Source organism: Balaenoptera physalus (assembly GCF_965194825.1).
Source record: "Balaenoptera physalus genome assembly, chromosome: 3".
In the NCBI taxonomy this organism is placed as follows: Eukaryota; Metazoa; Chordata; class Mammalia; order Artiodactyla; family Balaenopteridae; genus Balaenoptera; species Balaenoptera physalus.
The window spans coordinates 85,698,233-85,717,540 of record NC_138890.1 but is presented as its reverse complement, the minus strand read 5'-3'; the positions used below and the strand labels follow the sequence as shown (position 1 = coordinate 85,717,540).

The 19,308-nt window shown below is 40.1% G+C and overlaps 1 protein-coding gene across 6 annotated transcripts in view; it reads right to left on the bottom strand.

Annotated features, from left to right (window-relative positions):
• LOC309657854 (uncharacterized protein) overlaps nucleotides 1-19,308 on the bottom strand; it is a 161,069-nt gene that overhangs the window by 17,820 nt on the left and 123,941 nt on the right. For 4 of the 6 annotated variants that reach the window (XR_014261921.1, XM_082455858.1, XM_082455859.1 and 1 more), the window contains one exon: nucleotides 1,115-1,300. Coding sequence is in view for 3 of the 6 variants with exons in the window: in XM_082455858.1 (XP_082311984.1) it covers nucleotides 1,178-1,300 (123 nt within the window). In the remaining 3 variants the exon portion in view is untranslated. Of the gene's footprint in view, nucleotides 1-1,114; nucleotides 1,301-15,254; nucleotides 15,416-19,308 lie in introns of all 6 variants that reach the window. The other 2 variants (XR_014261920.1, XR_014261922.1) reach the window with 1 other exon arrangement.

The following is a 19,308-nucleotide window of genomic DNA, read 5'->3' as shown; positions in this document are numbered from 1 at the left end:
TCTAGTGGTCAGAAGGGAAAATCCAGCTAGAATTCTAGTCACACCATTACATTATTAGTGACTAATAAAAGGATAATCATTTGATAACTGAATCATTCCCCAATGATTCATTCCCCTATGATGATGCATAGCTTTCTGCTCTGTTACAAAACTGTAAATGAGAATAACTGAGGGTCCATGGCTAGACCACAAGGGTTCATTTCCTCATGGAGAAAAATTGAAGAAATGCCAGAATGAGAAAAGATGAATAAGTTGATAGCTGTCAAAGTAATGATACTAACTGCCCTTAAGTCCTTTTTATGACTAGTTCTGCCTAAAATAATTCAGTATTGGAAATGCTCAATTCCGTCCTTCCACCAAGGGGAGAATTCAGCTCAGTTCCTCTGAGGGAGTCCTCTGCTGTTTCCTCAGGGTAGTGTTTGTTAGATGAGAGATGATGGGGCCATCTGCATCAGAATCCCCTAGGTGTTTGCTAAAAAGCAGGGTGCCCAGGCCCTACCTGGGGTGAAACTCTGAAATATAAAATTGTTAAAGTCAGATCATTCTGATGCAGACAGTCCTAGGACCTCATTTTCAAAAACTGTTCCTTAAAGATGGTTGATTTCTCCACTCTACCTTTTGTAGAATCAAAGCAAAATGCCATATTTTATTTTATTTTATTTTTAAAATCAATTAATTAATTTATTTTGGCTGCATTGGGTCTTCATTGCTGTGAGTGGGCTTTCTCTAGTTGTGGCGAGTTGGGGCTACTCTTTGCTGCGGTGTGCGGGCTTCTCATTGCGGTGGCTTCTCTTGTTGTGGAGCATGGGCTCTAGGCGCATGAGCTTTAGTAGTTGTGGCACGTGGGCTCTGTAGTTGTGGCTCGTGGGCTTTAGATCGCAGGCTCAGTAGTTGTGGCGCACGGGCTTAGTTGCTCCACGGAAAATGCCATATTTTAATCTTATCATGACTTAGATCCAAGGCCTACTTCCCAGAAAGATGCATACAGACGGCCTATGATACATTTATGCAGACAATGCATATACATACTGTGACCATTTCATTATTTTTATGCAGAGAAAACCAGACAAATTGATATTACTGAAACAAATTCATCTAAAGGTAGACAACTGACCTTCCAGGATCCATGGGTTTCTCTCCATAAAACCTTTCAGTCAAATCCTGGATGTCAAGGATGCTAAATGACTGCACATCCTTTCACACCTTTTAGTGGGTTGAACACTGAAGGGAAAATTTCCTGTGGCCGTCGCCATGGGGCATTACAGGAAGACAGCTGTCCCTGGCTTCTGGTCAACAAAATCTGCAATGAAAAACGAATGTTTCAGTATTTCTGAATAATCTGCTTAATAATTTGGAAAGCAGAACCCATCTTCTGATGCTTACTAAGCATTTCTGGCTAGTAATTTGGACACATTTATCTTCTCTGACATTGCCTAATGGAGCTATCTACTACCCTCGTGCATGTTGAAAGTGACTGGATGAAGTGTATGCCTTCTGAACTCTACAATAAAGTGTGTGCCCCACAGATGGAAGCAGACGACCTTGGGCAGCCAGCCTAAAAAGTTAAACTAACCAGTTCTCCAGGAGCTATTCAGTGGGGGTATTTGTTATTTTAACCTCTTAAGTAAAATCTCAGATCTTTCAGGGCTGGTCTCTAGGAGTTAAAAATCGTTTTTAATCCCAGACCATCAAAATATATTCCAGTTTAAAAAAATATTCCATTTTAAACTGAGTGGGAAACAAACACTAGAAATTAGTTAAAGGGAACATTGTGATTGCTTTACCCAGGTCTCAGTTCTTGAACCTGGAGAATGTGGTGATACTAGAAAAATGTGACTTATTAAGACAGTATAGATAGTTTTAAAACTAGAATAAGAATCTCTGATGATACAGCGTGAAGTAAGTCAGAAAGAGAAAAATAAATATTGTATAATATCGCTTATATGTGTAATCTAGAAAAATGAGACAGATGAACTTATTTGCAAAGCAGAAATAGCGACACAGATGTAGAGAACAGATGTGTGGATACCAGCTGGGGAAGGGGGAGGTGGGATGAACTGGGAGACTGGGATTAACATATGTACACTACTATGTATAAAATAGATAACTAGTGAGAACATACTGTATAGCACAGGGAACTCTACTCAGTGCTCTGTGGTGACCTAAATGGGAAGGAAACCCAAAAAAGAGGGGATATATGTATATGTGTAGCTGATTCACTTTGCTGTACAGCAGAAATCAACACAACATTGTGAAGCAACTATACTCCAATAAAAATTAATAATAATAAAAAAAGACAACAAATGACAAGTGTTGGTCAGGATTATGGAGAAAAGGGAACACTTGTGCACTGTTGTTGAGAATGTAAATTGGTGCAGCCACTATGGAAAACATTATGGAATTTCCTCAAAAAATTAAAAATAGAACTACATGACCCATCAAAAAAATAAAATAATATAAAATAAAAAATATTTCATATAGAAAAAAATCTCATGATGATGATGATGATGATGATGATGATGATGATGATGATAAAGAAGAAGAAGAAGAAAAACAATTGATGGAAGTTTTGGTCCATAATATCTTTAGTAAGTCTGATTAGAAATACAGGGCCCCTAAATTAAGAAAAATAAAAGGGAGGCCAGGGGGCAGGCAGCCAGAGAAAGGAAGAATCCAAGATCCATGCTTATATTTTGTCCTTAAATTCATCCACAAAATGGCATAAATCTTGTAAAAGAAAGGTAAGCAGTGGGTTTTCATTGGCGCAGTCAAGTATGTACAGGCTCCTTCTAACTATCTGAGGAGAGATAATTCTAGGAGACAGGCTGCTTTTGCTGTAGGGGCATGTTCACTACTCTGATTATAAACTTTGGCACGGTAAGTCTTCCCAAACCTGTCTTTACCAATTCATACCTCCCAATTCAACACTTAACACTGTCAGCTTTGTTTTTCATTCCAAGAAAGGTGATAAAATCAAATATTACTAAAATGGCTCTTCATACAAAAACCTATTTGCATTTTATCCAGTTTCATAGAATTTCTGAACAGCTATTGAAAACTGAGTAACTGAAAGTTACAGATGGATATAAATATTTCAGTCATCCACTGTAATAAGTGTAGCAAATAAATGTTCTTGATGCTTTGGGATGCTTTTCTTTCAAGATGAATTCCAAATGTTAAATGCTACATTTTAGAGTTAGGGTTAGAGAATATTCAGACAGCACTGGTAAAGTCAGTCAATATATTTTCTTGAATTGTGACTATTCCCATTCAATCAGTAAAGCAGTTTCCCCAGAACAATCTCTAAATCTCTTGCTTTCATTTTGCTAAGGAAGTATTGGTTTTTGCTACTTTGGGAAGTTAAAAAAAAAAAAAAAAAAGAGTATTTCCATCCCTACCCCTAACCCAAAGATCAGGCCACTGGCTGCCCTTCCCCCTCCCAGATAGAGTTCACTATTGGTATAGCATCCTTAGAATCTGTTAAAGTGATTATATGACAACATGGAAAATGAATAGGGTATAATAATAAGTAAATAAACCAAGGTTCAAAACTGGATTCATGAAATGATTGCAATTTTGTTGATATCATATATACATGCAGACAAGATTCGAAGGAGACAGGAGAAAGTGAGGCCAAATGATTTTTTGGGAAGTGAGATTTGGGATGAATAACTCCATTTTAAAATTTCCATTACTGTTCTCATTATATTGTTTGAAAAAATAACTTCTTTTAAAAAAGAATCTGATTGACTTGTACTCTGAAAACTATAAAATGTTGTTGAAAGAAATTACAGAACACACAAGTAAATGGAAAGCCATCCAGTGTACATGGATTGGAAGGTGTAATACTGTTAAGATGTCAATACTACCAAAAGTGATCTCCAGATACAATGCAATCTCTATCAAAATTCCAACAACATTATTTTCATAAATAGAAAAATTCATCCTAAAATTTCATGTGGGATCTCAAGGGATCCCAAATAGCTAAACAATCTTGAAAAAGAAAAGCAAAGTAGGAGGTCTCACATTTCCTGATTTCAAAACTTTGTACAAAATCCCAGTAAACAAACAGTGTGGTATTGGCATAAAAACAGCCATATAAACCAATGAAACAGAATAGGGAACTCAGAAATAAACTCTCTTATATATGGTCAAATGATTTCAACAAGGATGCCAAGACCGTTGAATGGGGAAAGGACAGATTTTTCAATCAATGGTGTTGGAAAACTAGATATCCATATGCAAAAGAATGAAGTTGAACCTTTACCTTATACCATGTACAAAAATGGACATAAAACGGATCAAAGACCTAAACATAAGGGCTAAAACTATAAAACTCTTAGAAGAAAACAGAGGAAAATCTTCATGACATAGAATTTGGCCATGTGAAACTAAAACCACAGACAACAAAAGAAAAAAATAGATAAATTGAACTTCATCAAAATTAAAAATGTTTGTGCATCAAAAGACACTATCAACAGAGTGAAAAGGTAACCCTCAGAATGGGAGAAAATATTTGCAAATTGTATATCTGATAAGGGATTGATATCTAGATTATATAAAGAACTCCTATAACTCAACAACAAAACAAACAACCTGATTAAAAAATGGGAAAAATGAGCTTCCCTGGTGGTGCAGTGGTTAAAAATTCGCCTGCTAATGCAGGGGACACGGGTTCGAGACCTGGTCCGGGAAGATCCCACATGCCACGGAGCAACTAAGCTCGTGCGCCCCAAGTACTGAGCCTGCGCTCTAGAGCCCGCGAGCCTAGAGCCCGTGCTCTGCAACAAGAGAAGCCACCGCAATGAGAAGCCCGCGCACTGCAACGAAGAGTAGCCCCTGCTCACTGCAACTAGAGAAAGCCCGCATGCAGCAACAAAGACCCAACGCAGCCAAAAATAAATAAATAAAATAAATAAATTTTAAAAAAAATGGGAAAAGGACTTGCATAGACATTTCTCCAAGAAAATATACAAATGGCCGCTTAAGCAGATGCAAGAATGCTTAACATCATTAGTCATCAGGGAAGTGCAAATCAAAACCACAATGAGATACCACTCATTAAGATGGTTATTAAGATGGTTATTAAGATCACACTCATTAAGATGGTTATTTAAAAAAAAAAAAAAACAGAAAAGAACACGTGCTGTCAGGGACGTGGAGAAATTGGAACCCTTGTGCATTGCTTTTGGGAATGTCAAATGGTAGAGTTGCTGTGGAAAACAGTATGGCAATCCCTCAAAAAATTAAAAATAGTATTACCACATGATCCAGCAATTCCATTTCTGGGTATATATCCAAAAGAAATGAAAACAGGGACTTGAACATATATTTATACACCTATGTTCATAGCAGCTTTATTCCCAATAGCCAATGGTGGAAGCAACCCAAGTGTTCTCTGATGGATGAATGGATCAACAAAATGTGGTATACACATACAATGGAAAATTATTCAGCCTTAAAAAGGAAAGAAATTCTGACACATGCTACGACATGGATGAACCTTGAAGATATTATGCTAAGTGAAATAAGCCAGTCACAAAAGGACAAATCTTGCATAATCCCTCTTATATGAGGTACCTAGAGTAGTCAAATTTATAGAGACAGAAAATACCTCCCTTTTCTCCTTTCTTCCACTCCCTAGGTTGCTAGGGAGTGGAAGAAAGGAGAAAAGGGAGGTATTTTTTTAAATGAGTTTGTATTTTTTATAGAGTTTCAGTTTTGCAAAATAAAAAGAGTTCTGGGGAATTCCCTGGCAGCCCAGTGGTTAGGACCCTGCACTTTCACTGCTGAGGATGTGGGTTCAATCCCTGGTCAGGGAACTAAGATCCCACAAACTGCATGGTATGGCCAAAAAAAAAAAAAAAAAAGAGTTCTGGAGATGGTTGGTGGGGATTGTTGCACAACAATATGAATGTATTTAATATCACTGAACTGCACACTTAATAATGGTTAAAATGATAAATTTTGTTACATGTATTTTACCACAATAAAAGAATCTGATTAATTGCACACTGTAACTATTTTATCCTAGGCAGTACATCCTGATGTCCTTGTCCCTTTCTTTATATTCCCATTTCCCTTGGCTTTTCTCTTAATGAGATAGTTGCAGATTAATTGCCCTAATCTCAAATCTGTAGCAAGTTCTCTTCTGACTAGTTCAGCTGTCAATTTCTGTGCTAATGGATTCAATTTTTGAGTTATAAGTATTTACTGATTGTGTAATATATGTGGGGCCCTGTGCTTGCTAGTGTGGACAATAAAGTAGAATATGGACCCACTGACTTGCAGCAGCAATACCCTGACAAGACGGGGTGCATGGGACACAGAGCACTATCTCCAAAGGAAAATGATACACACATAGGGAGTGCTTCCGCCCAAAAGTGCCTTAGGAATTCAGGGAGAGAACTGGGCGAGGTGGAGTTGAAGTAAGCTTTGGAGAATAAGTAGGATTTGATTACGTGGAGATGGGAGGCATTGAACTGAGGGGGCAATTGATGAATTAACTATTAACATGTGCACTTTCTCCATCTTGGCACCATTGACACTTTGTACTGTTCTATTTTTGTTGGAGGGAGCTGTCCTCTACATTGTAGGATGCTTAGCAGCAACCCTAGCCTCTAAATACTAGATGACAGTAACTCCCTTCTCCACCCGCATTGGGACAATCAAAAATGCCTTCTATTTGAGAACCACTGATATATGGAGCCTGTCCCTGAGCTAGAAAAGACATCAATTTGATCAGAACAGAAAGTCCACTCATGAGAGTATCTTTCACCTATGTATTCCAAGTGTCAGTTTTGGCACTTGACACATCATGGATGGTGTATAAGTCTTTTTTGTTCATTCCTCTTTGAATGGTGCTATAAGAAAGTTGATTTGAAACCTTTAAAAGTTGGATAGAGAAAGCCTAGAAGTAGATGGACCATTTAGGAAACTTCTGTAATAACTGAGAAAGAGATGTAAAGACCTGAACTAAGGTTGTGATAAGTGAAATAGAAAGGGGATGGATGCAAGAATTCGTGTGAAGGAAGAATGTACAGAACTTGGGGGCAGAGGACGGTACATCTGGGTAAGCTGGGTAGAAGACAGAAAGGGCCCTGGTCTTACTGAGAAGCAGGGAAATCAAAGTATATATAAGCAGAAGTCTCTAAGTAGATAACTGAGGGTTGAGTGTGAATAGTTATTGGTTATCAAATCATGGAAAGAATTTCTGCAGCAAATAAGCAAGGTGAATATGGAATTATCTTGCAGGTAAAGAAGGCAAGCAAATTTAGACTTTCTTTAATCTTCTCTCAAAAAGAAAAGAGAAATATAAGAAGAAGGACAAGGAGAAAAGTACTACAAAATTTATCTTTCTTTTTTGTTGTTTCTGCTCTGTAACATCAGTCTGAGATGTAAAGATGAATAATCTCTGATTTAGGATTCTGAAATCTGCATTTGAAGCTCAGCACATCCCTTTAAAAGCCCCAAGAGAATAAAAACAGTGCTTTTTAAAATTCTAAACCATTTCCCCATCTTCCCAGAGGAAATGCAGACAAAGCAAGGGCAAAATTTCAGCATGAGGGCCTCCCCCTGGCTCACGGCCTTGGCCGTCACTAAGCTGGTGAGCATCCCATTGTCATTTGAGAAAGCCAGCTGCACAGCTAGATAGAGTGAGCCTGTCTCTGAAACTCCAAGACTGTAATTATGCTAAAATGGGATCTTGCAGCAGTGAATATAAAGAGAAGCCTTGGAATATCTCTCCTACACTAAACAACTTTATGGTTGAAAGGAAGCAATTACTGAGAACAAGATGAGGCTAAGGAAAAATAGCATAACTTTTCTAACTTGGTTACTGAGATTGTGCTGACCTCAAACAGTTTTTGCTTTTCTTTCCCCTGAAGCCATAGTAATTCCAGCTTCTTAGCCTGATTTTTAGATTAAGTGGGAAAAAAATTTCTAATTAACTATCTCCCTCACTCAATTTAAAGCAACTTTCTACATTGGCTTAAAAATATCAATAATTCTACCGAAGTCTTTAGGTTTACTTATCCCTCCCACCAAAACCTGGAGAGACACTAGTATCCAATTAAGCCCTTTGCTATTTACTTGAAGCAGCAGCTCTACCTTCCTAAATTACCACCGTCCAGCTGGGAGTAGAGTTATCTGGGGATAGAACAGATGTGAAAACAGCAGAACCTGAGGGCTCCTAATTACTTTCTTCTCCTGTGATAGAAGTTGGCAGAAATATGAAATTGCAGATAGAACAGGATTATGTCTGAGGCTGGAAACTGCAAATGAGTATCACCTACAAAAGTGCACCCGTCACCTTCTCATTCTGCCTCAGTTGTCTGTGATTAAAAATGTCCACCTCGAAGGTGTATCAAGATGGCGGACTAGGAGAACGTGGAATTCGTGTTTCTGCACAACTAGGGCACCTACCAGGCACCAGTGGGGGACCACGGACACCTAAGGGGACAGGAGGAGCCCCCAGTGACCGGGTAGGATGTGGGGTGTGGGGGGAGTGAAGGGGGAGGAGAAGTGGAGGCGGGTTGGGACTGACACCCCTGAGGGGTGGCTGGGGGAGGGGAAGGGATCCCACGCCCGAAGGGGGAAATTGGGGGACCACTGGGAGGACAGAGGATCAAAAGGGAGCGTGGCCAGGTTTCCCCTGCCCACTTGGGCCCCCGGGAGCCTGTTGAGATCCTGGGCCTGATCCTCTGCCCACCTAGGCCCCCTCCAGCCACACAGGTCCTGAGGGAGTGGGAGGGAGGGAAGGAGGAGCAAAAGTAAAGGCTGGACCTCCAGGACCGGCACCGCTGGGGGAGGGCAGCAGTTCCTACATCCAGCGGGACCCACCCACGGTTAGGGGTCCAGCAGGGACAGGGGAGACCCTGGGGGAGATGGTGGGGGAGGGGTGCGAAGGAATGGAAGGGAACGCTGGCCAGTGCATTCCCTGTCCACTTAGGCACCAGGAACCCTGTTGGGCTCCCATGCCTAATCCTCTGCCCCGGAGCCTCCCTCCTGCCGTGCAGAGCCCAAGCCCTGCCCCTACACCCCCACCCAGGGCCCTACCTCTACAATCGGAGACCCCCTCCAATGGCTGGGCCTAAACCCCACCCACACACCCTCACCCAGGGCCCTAACTCCAAACTCCGGAACCCCACACTCCAGAGGCCCTCCTTTTGAAGTGTTGCCACTCCCTTTCCATGCAGGTCCTAAGCACAGGTCCTGCCCCACGCTTGAACAATGCCCCGCCTAGGTCCTGCCCCACCCTAAACCCCACCCCTGCCTAAGTTCCACCCCCGCCTAAACTCCGCCCCCATAGCCAAGGCTTTTCTTTTCTTTTTTTTCTTTTTTCCTCTTTTAGATTCGGATTCTGTTTTACCTTGTTGATTCATTGTTGTTGATACTTTTATATTTTTATTTTTCCTAATAAATTTTTTATTTTTCTAATTTTATTTTATTCTTTGTTATTGTTCTCTCCTTTTGCTTGTTCCCCCAGCTCCCTTTTTTTTTGTTGTTGTGGTTTTATTTTACCTTGTTGTAGTTGTTTCAATTATAGTTTTATTTTTCCTAATATATTTTTTATCTTTCAAGTTTTATTTTGTTTTTTATTCTTTGATATTGTACTGCCCCTTTCTTTCTTTCTTTCTTTCTTAACCCCACCACGAAGCTTGCAGCATCTTGGTTCCCAGATTGGAGGTCAGGCCCAAGCTCCTGTGATGGGAGCTCTGAGTCCAAACCACTGGACTAACAGAGAACCTCAGACCCCAGGGAATATTAATTGGAGTGAGGCCTCCCAGAGGTCCTCATCTCAGCACTAAGACCTGGCTCTATCCAACTGCCTTCAAACTCCAGTGCTGGATGTCTCAGGCCAAACAACCAGTAAGACAAAAATACAGCCCCACCCATCAAAAAAAAAAAAAAGAAATGACAAAAAGTACGTTACAGAGAAGGGAGCAAGGTAAAGACCTACAAAACCAAATAAATGAAGATGAAATAGGCAACCTACCTGCAAAAGAATTCAGAGTAATGATAGTAAAGATGATCCAAAATCTGGGAAACAGAATGGAGACTATACAAGAAACATTTAACAAGGATCTAGAAGAACTAAAGAGCAAACAAACAGTGATGGACAACACAATTACTGCAATTAAAGATACTCTAAAAGGAATCAGTAGCAGAATAACTGAGGCAGAAGAACGGATAAGTGACCTGGAAGATAAAATCATGGAAATAACTGCCAAGGAACAGAATAAAGAAAAAAGAATGAAAAGAATTGAGGACAGTCTCAGAGACCTCTGGGACAACATTAAATGCACCAACATTCAAATCATAGGGATCCCAGAAGAAGAAGAGAAAAAGAAAGGGTCTGAGAAAATATCTGAAAAGATTATAGTGGAAAGCTTCCCTAACATGGGAAAGGAAATAGTCAATCAAATCCAGGAAGCACAGAGAGTACCATACAGGGTAAACCCAAAGAGAAACATGCCAAGATGCATATTAATCAAACTATCAAAAATTAAATACAAAGAAAATATATTAAAAGCAGCAAGGGAAAAGCAACAAATAACATACAAGGGAATCCCCATAAGGTTAACAGCTGATCTTTCAGCAGAAAATCTGTAAGCCAGAAGGGAGTGGCAGGACATATTTAAAGTGACGAAAGGGAAGAACCTACAACCAAGATTACTCTACCCAGCAAGGATCTCATTCAGATTCGACAGAGAAATTAAAACCTTTACAGACAAGCAAAAGCTGAGAGAGGTCAGCACCACCAAACCAGCTTTACAACAAAGGCTAAAGGAACTTCTCTAGGCAGGAAACACAAGAGAAGGAAAAGACCTACAATAACAAACTGAAAACAATTAAGAAAATGGTAATAGGAACATACATATCGATAATTACCTTAAATGTAAATGGATTAAATGCTCCAACCGGAAGACATAGACTGGCTGAATGGATACAAAAACAAGACCCATATATATGCTGTCTACAAGAGACCCACTTCAGACCTAAGGACACATACAAACTGAAAGGGAGGGGATGGAAAAAGATATTCCATGCAAATGGAAATCAAAAGAAAGCTGGAGTAGTAATTCTCATATCAGACAAAATAGACTTTAAAATAAAGACTATTACAAGAGACAAAGAAGGACACTACATAATGATTAAGGGATCAATCCAAGAAGAAGATATAATGATTGCAAATATTTATGCACCCAACTTAGGAGCACCTCAGTACATAAGGCAAATGTTAACAGCCATAAAAGAGGAAATCGACAGTAACACAATAATAGTAGGGGACTTTACCACCCCATTTTCACCAATGGACAGATCAGCCAAAACGAAAATAAATAAGGAAACACAAGCTTTAAATGACACATTAAACAAGATGGACTTCACTGATATTTATAGGACATTCCATCCAAAAACAACGGAATACACTTTCTTCTCAAGGGCTCATGAAACATTCTCCAGGATAGACCATATCTTGGGTCACAAATCAAGCCTTGGTAAATTTAAGAAAATTGAAATCATATCAAGTATCTTTTCTGACCACAATGCTATGAGACTAGATATCAATTACAGGAAAAAAACTGTAAAAAATACAAACACATGGAGGCTAAACAATACACTACTAAATAACCAAGAGATCACTGAAGAAATCAAAAAGGAAATCAAAAAATACCTAGAAACAGATGACAATGAAAAACACGATGACCCAAAACCTATGGGATGCAGCAAAAGCAGTGCTAAGAGGGAACTTTATAGCAATACAATCCTACCTCAAGAAACAAGAAAAATCTCAAATAAACAACCTAACCTTACACCTAAAGCAATTAGGAAAGAAAAACCAAAAAAACCCAAAGTTAGCAGAAGGAAAGAAATCATAAAGATCAGATCAGAAATAAATGAAAAAGAAATGAAGGAAACAATAGTAAAGATCAATAAAACTAAAAGCTGATTCTTTGAGAAGATAAACAAAATTGATAAACCATTAGCCAGACTCATCAAGAAAAAAAGGGAGAAGAATCATATCAACAGAATTAGAAATGAAAAAGGAGGAGTAACAACTGACCCTGCAGAAATACAAAGGATCATGAGAGATTACGACAAGCAACTCTATGCCAATAAAATGGACAACGTGGAAGAAATGCACAAATTCTTAGAAAAGCACAACCCTCCAAGACTGAACCAGGAAGAAATAGAAAATATGAACAGACCAATCACAAGCACTGAAATTGAAACTGTGATTAAAAATCTTCCAACAAACAAAACCCCAGGACCAGATGGCTTCACAGGCGAATTCTATCAAACATTTAGAGAAGAGCTAACACCTAATCTTCTCAAACTCTTCCAAAATACAGCAGAGGTAGGAACACTCCCAAACTTGATCTACAAGGCCACCATCACCCTGATACCAAAACCAGACAAAGATGTCACCAAAAAAGAAAACTACAGGCCAATATCACTGATGAACATAGATGCAAAAGTCCTCAACAAAATACTAGCAAACAGAATCCAACAGCACATTAAAAGGATCATACACCATGATCAAGTGGGGTTTATCTCAGGAATGCAAGGATTCTTCAATATATGCAAATCAATCAATGTGATACACCATATTTACAAATTGAAGGATAAAAACCACATAATAATCTCAATAGATGCAGAAAAAGCTTTCGACAAAATTCAACACCGATTTATGATAAAAACCCTCCAGAAAGTGGTCATAGAGGGAAACTACCTCAACATAATAAATGCCATATATAACAAACCCACAGCCAACATCGTCCTTAATGGTGAAAAATTGAAACCATTTCCACTAAGATCAGGAACAAGACATGGTTGCCCACTCTCACTACTATTATTCAACATTGTTTTGGAAGTTTTAGCCATAGCAATCAGAGAAGAAAAAGAAATAAAAGGAATCCAAATCGGAAAAGAAGAAGTAAAGCTGTCACTGTTTGCAGATGACATGATACTATACATAGAGAATCCTAAAGATGCTACTAGAAAACTACTAGAGCGAATCAGTGAATTTGGTAAAGTAGCAGGATACAAAATTAATGCACAGAAATCTCTTGCCTTCCTATACACTAATGATGAAAAATCTGAAAGTGAAATTAAGGAAACATTCCCATTTACCATTGCAACAAAAAGAATAAAATACCTAGGAACAAACCTACCTAAGGAGACAAAAGACCTGTATGCAGAAAACTATAAGACACTGATGAAAGAAATTAAAGACGATACCAACAGATGGAGAGATATGCCATGTTCTTGGATTGGAAGAATCAACATTGTGAAAATGACTACACTACCCAAAGCAATCTACAAATTCAGTGCAATCCCTATCAAACTACCACTGGCATTTTTCACAGAAATAGAACAAAAAAATTCACAATTTGTATGGAAACACAAAAGACCCCGAATAGCCAAAGCAATCTTCAGAAAGAAAAATGGAGCTGGAGGAATCAGGTTCCTGGACTTCAGACTATACTACAAAGCTACAGTAATCAAGACAGTATGGTACTGGCACAAAAACAGAAATATAGATAAATGGAAAAGGATAGAAAGCCCAGAGTTAAACCCACGCACATATGGTCACCTTATCTTTGATAAAGGAGGCAAGAATATACAATGGAGAAAAGACAGCCTCTTCAATAAGTGGTGCTGGGAAAACTGGACAGCTACATGTAAAAGAATGAAATTAGAACACTCTCTAACACCATACACAAAAATCAACTCAAAATGGATTAAAGACCTAAATGTAAGGCCAGACACTATCAAACTCTTAGAGGAAAACATAGGCAGAACACTCTATGACATAAATCACAGCAAGATCCTTTTTGACCCACCCACCTCCTAGAGAAATGGAAATAAAAACAAAAGTAAAAAAATGGGACCCAATGAAACTTCAAAGCTTTTGCACAGCAAAGGAAACCATAAACAAGACGAAAAGACAACCCTCAGAGTGGGAGAAAATATTTGCAAATGAAGGAACTGACAAAGGATTAATCTCCAAAATTTACAAGCAGCTCATGCAGCTCAATATCAAAAAAACAAAAAACCCAATCCAAAAATGGGCAGAAGATCTAAATAGACATTTCTCCAAAGAAGATATACAGATTGCCAAGAAACACATGAAAGAATGCTCAACATCATTAATCATTAGAGAAATGCAAATCAAAACTACAATGAAGTATCATCTCACACTAGTCAGAATGGCCATCATCAAAATATCTAGAAACAATAAATGCTGTAGAGGGTGTGGAGAAAAGGGAACCCTCTTGCACTGTTGGTGGGAATGTAAATTGATACAGCCACTATGGAGAACAGTATGGAGGTTCCTTAAAAAACTAAAAATAGAACTACCATATGACCCAGCAATCCCACTACTGGGCATATACCCTGAGAAAACCATAATTCGAAAAGAATCATGCACCCCAATGTTCATTGCAGCTCTATTTACAATAGCCAGGACATGGAAGCAACCTAAGTGTCTATGGACAGATGAATGGATAAAGAAGATGTGGCACATATATACAATGGAATGTTACTCAGCCATAAAAAGAAACAAAATTGAGTTATTTGTAGTGAGGTGGATGGACCTAGAGTCTGTCATGCAGAGTGAAGTAAGTCAGAAAGAGAAAAACAAATACCGTATGCTAACACATATATATGGAATCTTAAAAAAAAATGGTTCTGATGAACCTAGGGGCAGGACAGGAATAAAGATGCAGATGTAGAGAATGAACTTGAGGACAGGGGGAGTGGGAAGGGTAAGCTGGGATGAAATGAGACAGTGGCATGGACATATATACACTACCAAATGTAAAACAGGTAGCTAGTGAGAAGCAGGTGCATAGCTCAGGGAGATCAGCTCAGAGCTTTGTGACCACCTAGAGGGGTGGGATAGGGAGGGTGGGAGGGAGAGGCCAGAGAGAGGGGATATGGGGATATATGTATACATATAGGTGATATATATATATAGCTGTATATTCCATTCTTTTCAGTGGTCTGTATGTTGTGTTTCCACAGAAGCAGAACCTGAGGGAAGGAAATGAGTGGAAGTGGTTTATTTGGGAGGTGATCCCAAGAAGCACTGGTAGGGGGAGAAAAAGTGAGGGAGGGTAGGGGAGGAAGGCAGTAAATGGTGTGGTTCGAGTAGGGTACTTGTGTGGGCAATAGGAACTCTGGGAGACAGTGTAGAACACATAGCAGAGTCAGCATAATTGAGAACAGAGGAACTGGATATTTACCCCTGGTTGTCAGTCACTGACTGAGCTTTACTGGAAGGAGGCATTACTTCCCCAGCACTTCTCTCTGCCCCACAAGAGGTCATGTGGGCTCAGCTGGTCAAAAACAAATACAAAAACAAATCAAAACGCTCAGAGAGTTGTAGGTGCTAGCGATTGGAAACCTGAAAAGCAAACATGGCAACTGTGAATGCCGAGCGGGTGTGGGCAGAGCCCCGACAGTGTCGATAGATACCTTTGGTTTTGGATTTTTTCCCCAATTCACCCTGGAACTCGAATCCTTCATGTTTTCCAGAGAGAGTCAACACCATTGACTGCCCTGTTCTCTATTTTTTTCCTTTCTCTCCATATCCATTTCCACGCATCCTCAGTCAGAAGATGAAAGAGATATACATATGTACTCAATATATTTCTCTTCAGATTGGTGAGAATCCTCAGGATTTTGTTGCTTATCTTCTACAGTTTCTGGGAGTGGAGTGAGGTTAGGAGCTGAGCTTTCCTGTGTATCTAGCTTCTATGCTCTGTTCTTGAAGCTGGTGTCCCTCCTAAGCCCTCCATACTGCCCACACAGCCTTCCAACTGCCCAGTTTTAGAAGTTTGTTGTGCTTCGGTTTAAAAATATATCCACAAATTCTTTGACATCCTCTCCCTAAAAGGCAGAGGTGCATTCCCCTCCCCTGGAGTGTAGGCTGAATTGTCTTCTAATGAATAGAATATGGTGGAAGTGAAGGTATGTGATTAGGTCATGAAAGGCATCCTTTCTCCTCGCTCCTCTCTCCCTCTCAACATTCGCTCTGAGGAAAGCCAACTACCCTATCGTAAGCACACTCAGCAGCCCGATGGACAAAGCCACACGATGATTCTGTGAACAGCCAGCAAGGAACTGAAGCCTCTGGACAAGAGCATATGAGTGAGTTTGGAAGAGGATCCTCCATCCCCAGGCAAGTCTTTTTATGGGAAAACTGGAGCCACAACCACCCAGCTAAGCTATTTCCAGATTCTTGACTCCCCAACACTGAAAAAAAATGTCGTTTTAAGCCACCGAGTTTGGGAGTGATTTGTTAAGCAGCAAGAGATAAATAATAGAATTGATTAGGATTTTTCCATTTCCTAGTTAGGTTCTTTTTGGTAAATTTGGAGCTGGTTTTTTTTTTTTTTAATTTTTAAAAATTTACTTTATTTATTTATTTTTGGCTGTGTTGGGTCTTCGTTGCTGCACGCGGGCTTTCTCTAGTTGCGGCGAGCGGGGGCTACTCTTCCTTGCGGTGCACGGGCTTCTCAATGCAGTGGCTTCTCTTGTTGTGGAGCATGGGCTCTAGGCACACGGGCTTCAGTAGTTGTGGCGCACGGCTTCAGTAGTTGCAGCACATGCGCTCAGTAGTTGTAGCTCGCGGGCTTTAGAGCGCAGGCTCAGCAGTTGTGGCGCACTGGCTTAGCTGCTCTGTGGTATGTGGGATCTTCCTGGACCAGGGCTCGAACCCGTGTTCCCTGCATTGGCAGGCGGATTCTTAACTACTGCGCCACCAGGGAAGCCGGGGGCTGGATTTTAAACTATTTTTTGCTCTCCTTTTTTTAAATATGCAATTTAAATTCACCATGTTAAACACCTTTGAAGTTAACTCTTTTGTCTTGAACGTGGCATAATATGTTAAACTTTGCTTTTTACTCCTTTCTGTTGTACGTAAGTCATAGGGGACCTAGGGAATCTTTTGTCACTTTATTTCTTGGACAACAGTGAAGGCGGAAGCTGTTCAGTATGTCTTTTCCCTTCACATTTTATCTATAAAGAGAACAAGGTAGGAGGTTAATACTTTTAGTTGACAGAGGTACTCTAACAAGTTCTAGACAAGGGAAGGCTTTGATGCCATCTCCAAGAATCTCTTCACTTTTTTCTACCTGCTTCTAAAACTCCTCTTGGATCCTCTGGAATGTCAGATCCTTCAGTCACCAGCACCGCTACTGTCTTCCCTCTGCTTCAAGCTGATTGGAATTGATTGCTCTTCTGTATCACGAGGTTCATAGTCTCAATCTTCTCTGTTTGAAATCTCTAAGAAGTACTTTTCTCCTATAAAGTTCACAGTGGCACTTCATTCTTAGAAATATTGCATGAAGGACATGGAACAAAGTGTGGAATCAGACAACTACGGAGATTATGATTTCATGAATTTATGGTAGACTCTCTTCACACAGAAACTAAATAAAACAGATATTCCACTTGAAGCAACTCTTGCAACTCAGTTTTTATAATAACTTAAACCACTTTAAAATAAAAATCTTCTATTTTGAAACGTAAGAATTAGAGAATAGGGTCTCAAACCAACCTTGATGACTTGAAGAAAAAATCTCCATTAGAAACACAAAATCATACATACTCTATGATACAAATCATGTGAAAAGTATGTGTATATGTGGAAAAAGATTAGGAGAACTAAAGGAATGTAAACAATTATTTCCTTTAGGCTGAGACATTATAGGTAAACTTTTTGAAACGGTGAAATCAAAATCTTTCCGGAAGAAAGAAATATAACTACGTATGCCTGGGTGGATTTCTGTAAACACTACAGAATTTCAAAAAGTAAACTGGGCTGGGTTATGAAGGAGAGAGAAAGAGACCATTCTTTCATTCTGGCTGAAGGGAGGCGTCTGAGCTGAGACTGCACCCGTACTGCTGAAAAACTCCCTCTGCTTCCTTTCCTTTCCAGCTCAACCCCATTTCACTATAGTCTGCTTTTCTTCTCTCTTGATAGAAAATCTCCAAATTAGTTGAGAGTTGATTATTTTGTCTGAACAAAAATAATGATAATAACACTTCTAAAAAAATGAAGTCTGATAAGTCCCAATTTAGAAATCAAACCAACCAGGCGGCATCTCAGGGGCTGAGGCTGCTGTCACCTTTGGCTCTTAAGAAATGACAGCCTGCATCCTCCTGCCATGTCTGTGACTCTCTGAGTGTGGAAATGACCTAAGGGAAGCAGCAAATCAGGCTGTGGAGCAGTCTTACAACTGGAAAAAATAAGTAGGCCTGCTTATTAGGTCTGTCTATAAAACTGATCTGTTACACCCCATTCATTAAAAAAGGTAATAAGCACCACAGGTTACATTACAGATGTGCATGTGGTTAACTTTAAAAATGTGACTATCCCCAGAAGGAATTACATTTGGAGAAGGGTCAGTTGCTGGGCAAGGTCAAACTGCTTCCATCCGCCCTGGGAACTGCTGAGCACCGATCTCTTATGCCAGGTTTTAGCATTGGAGTCAGCAAGGTCTTTGTCATCTCTTGGCAAGCAGAGAGGGGGCGGAGGTGTACATCGGACCAGAGGCGATAGATCTCTATCCAGAGGACCCAGCCCTGACCTTGGTGCTTGAGTAGAAGTGACCTTGCCGAAGGCTAGGTTTGTTTTTGTAGTCTTTTTCATTTTTTACCTAATTTTTTTTTATCAGTCTATCTCCCTCTTCTGGAATGTAAGCTCCATAAGGGTAGGGAATGTTTGTTCATTGCCACATCCCCAGCATGAGAGTGCTAGAAAGTGGTTTGGTCAGTGTGTCCAGGCTGGGTAGGGATGACACAGGGGAAGGAGTTGGGGATAGGGGTGGGGTAAAATCTGGGTCAGAGAAATTAGATGTTTTCCAGAGATTGCCAGGGCCACGAGTCAGAAATCATCACCAAGAGAAGCCAAGGACAGAGCTTAGGTAGGTTTAGGGTGAGGCCTGAGGCTCTGCATTCTTAACAAGCTCCCAGATCATGCTGATACTATTGGTCCAGGGACAACATTTGGAAGAGCAAGATTCTAAATTCAGGTCTGCTATGGACTACAGCAGAAACCTCCGTGGAGGAGCCTGGGTACGCTGTGATGAGTGGGAGACAAGAGTGAAGACCCGGGCAGGGTGATGGCCACGGTGGGTCTGTGAGCAGCTCGGGGCATGGGCAGTCGGTGTGCAGCCTCAGCTCTGGCTTTGTTAGCCCCTGGCTTTGGGAGAGGTGAGGTCTTTTATCTTTTTAGAAATAACCTGCCGCTCATTTTCTTATGTCCCATTTCATGCTGTGACCTGACTCCTG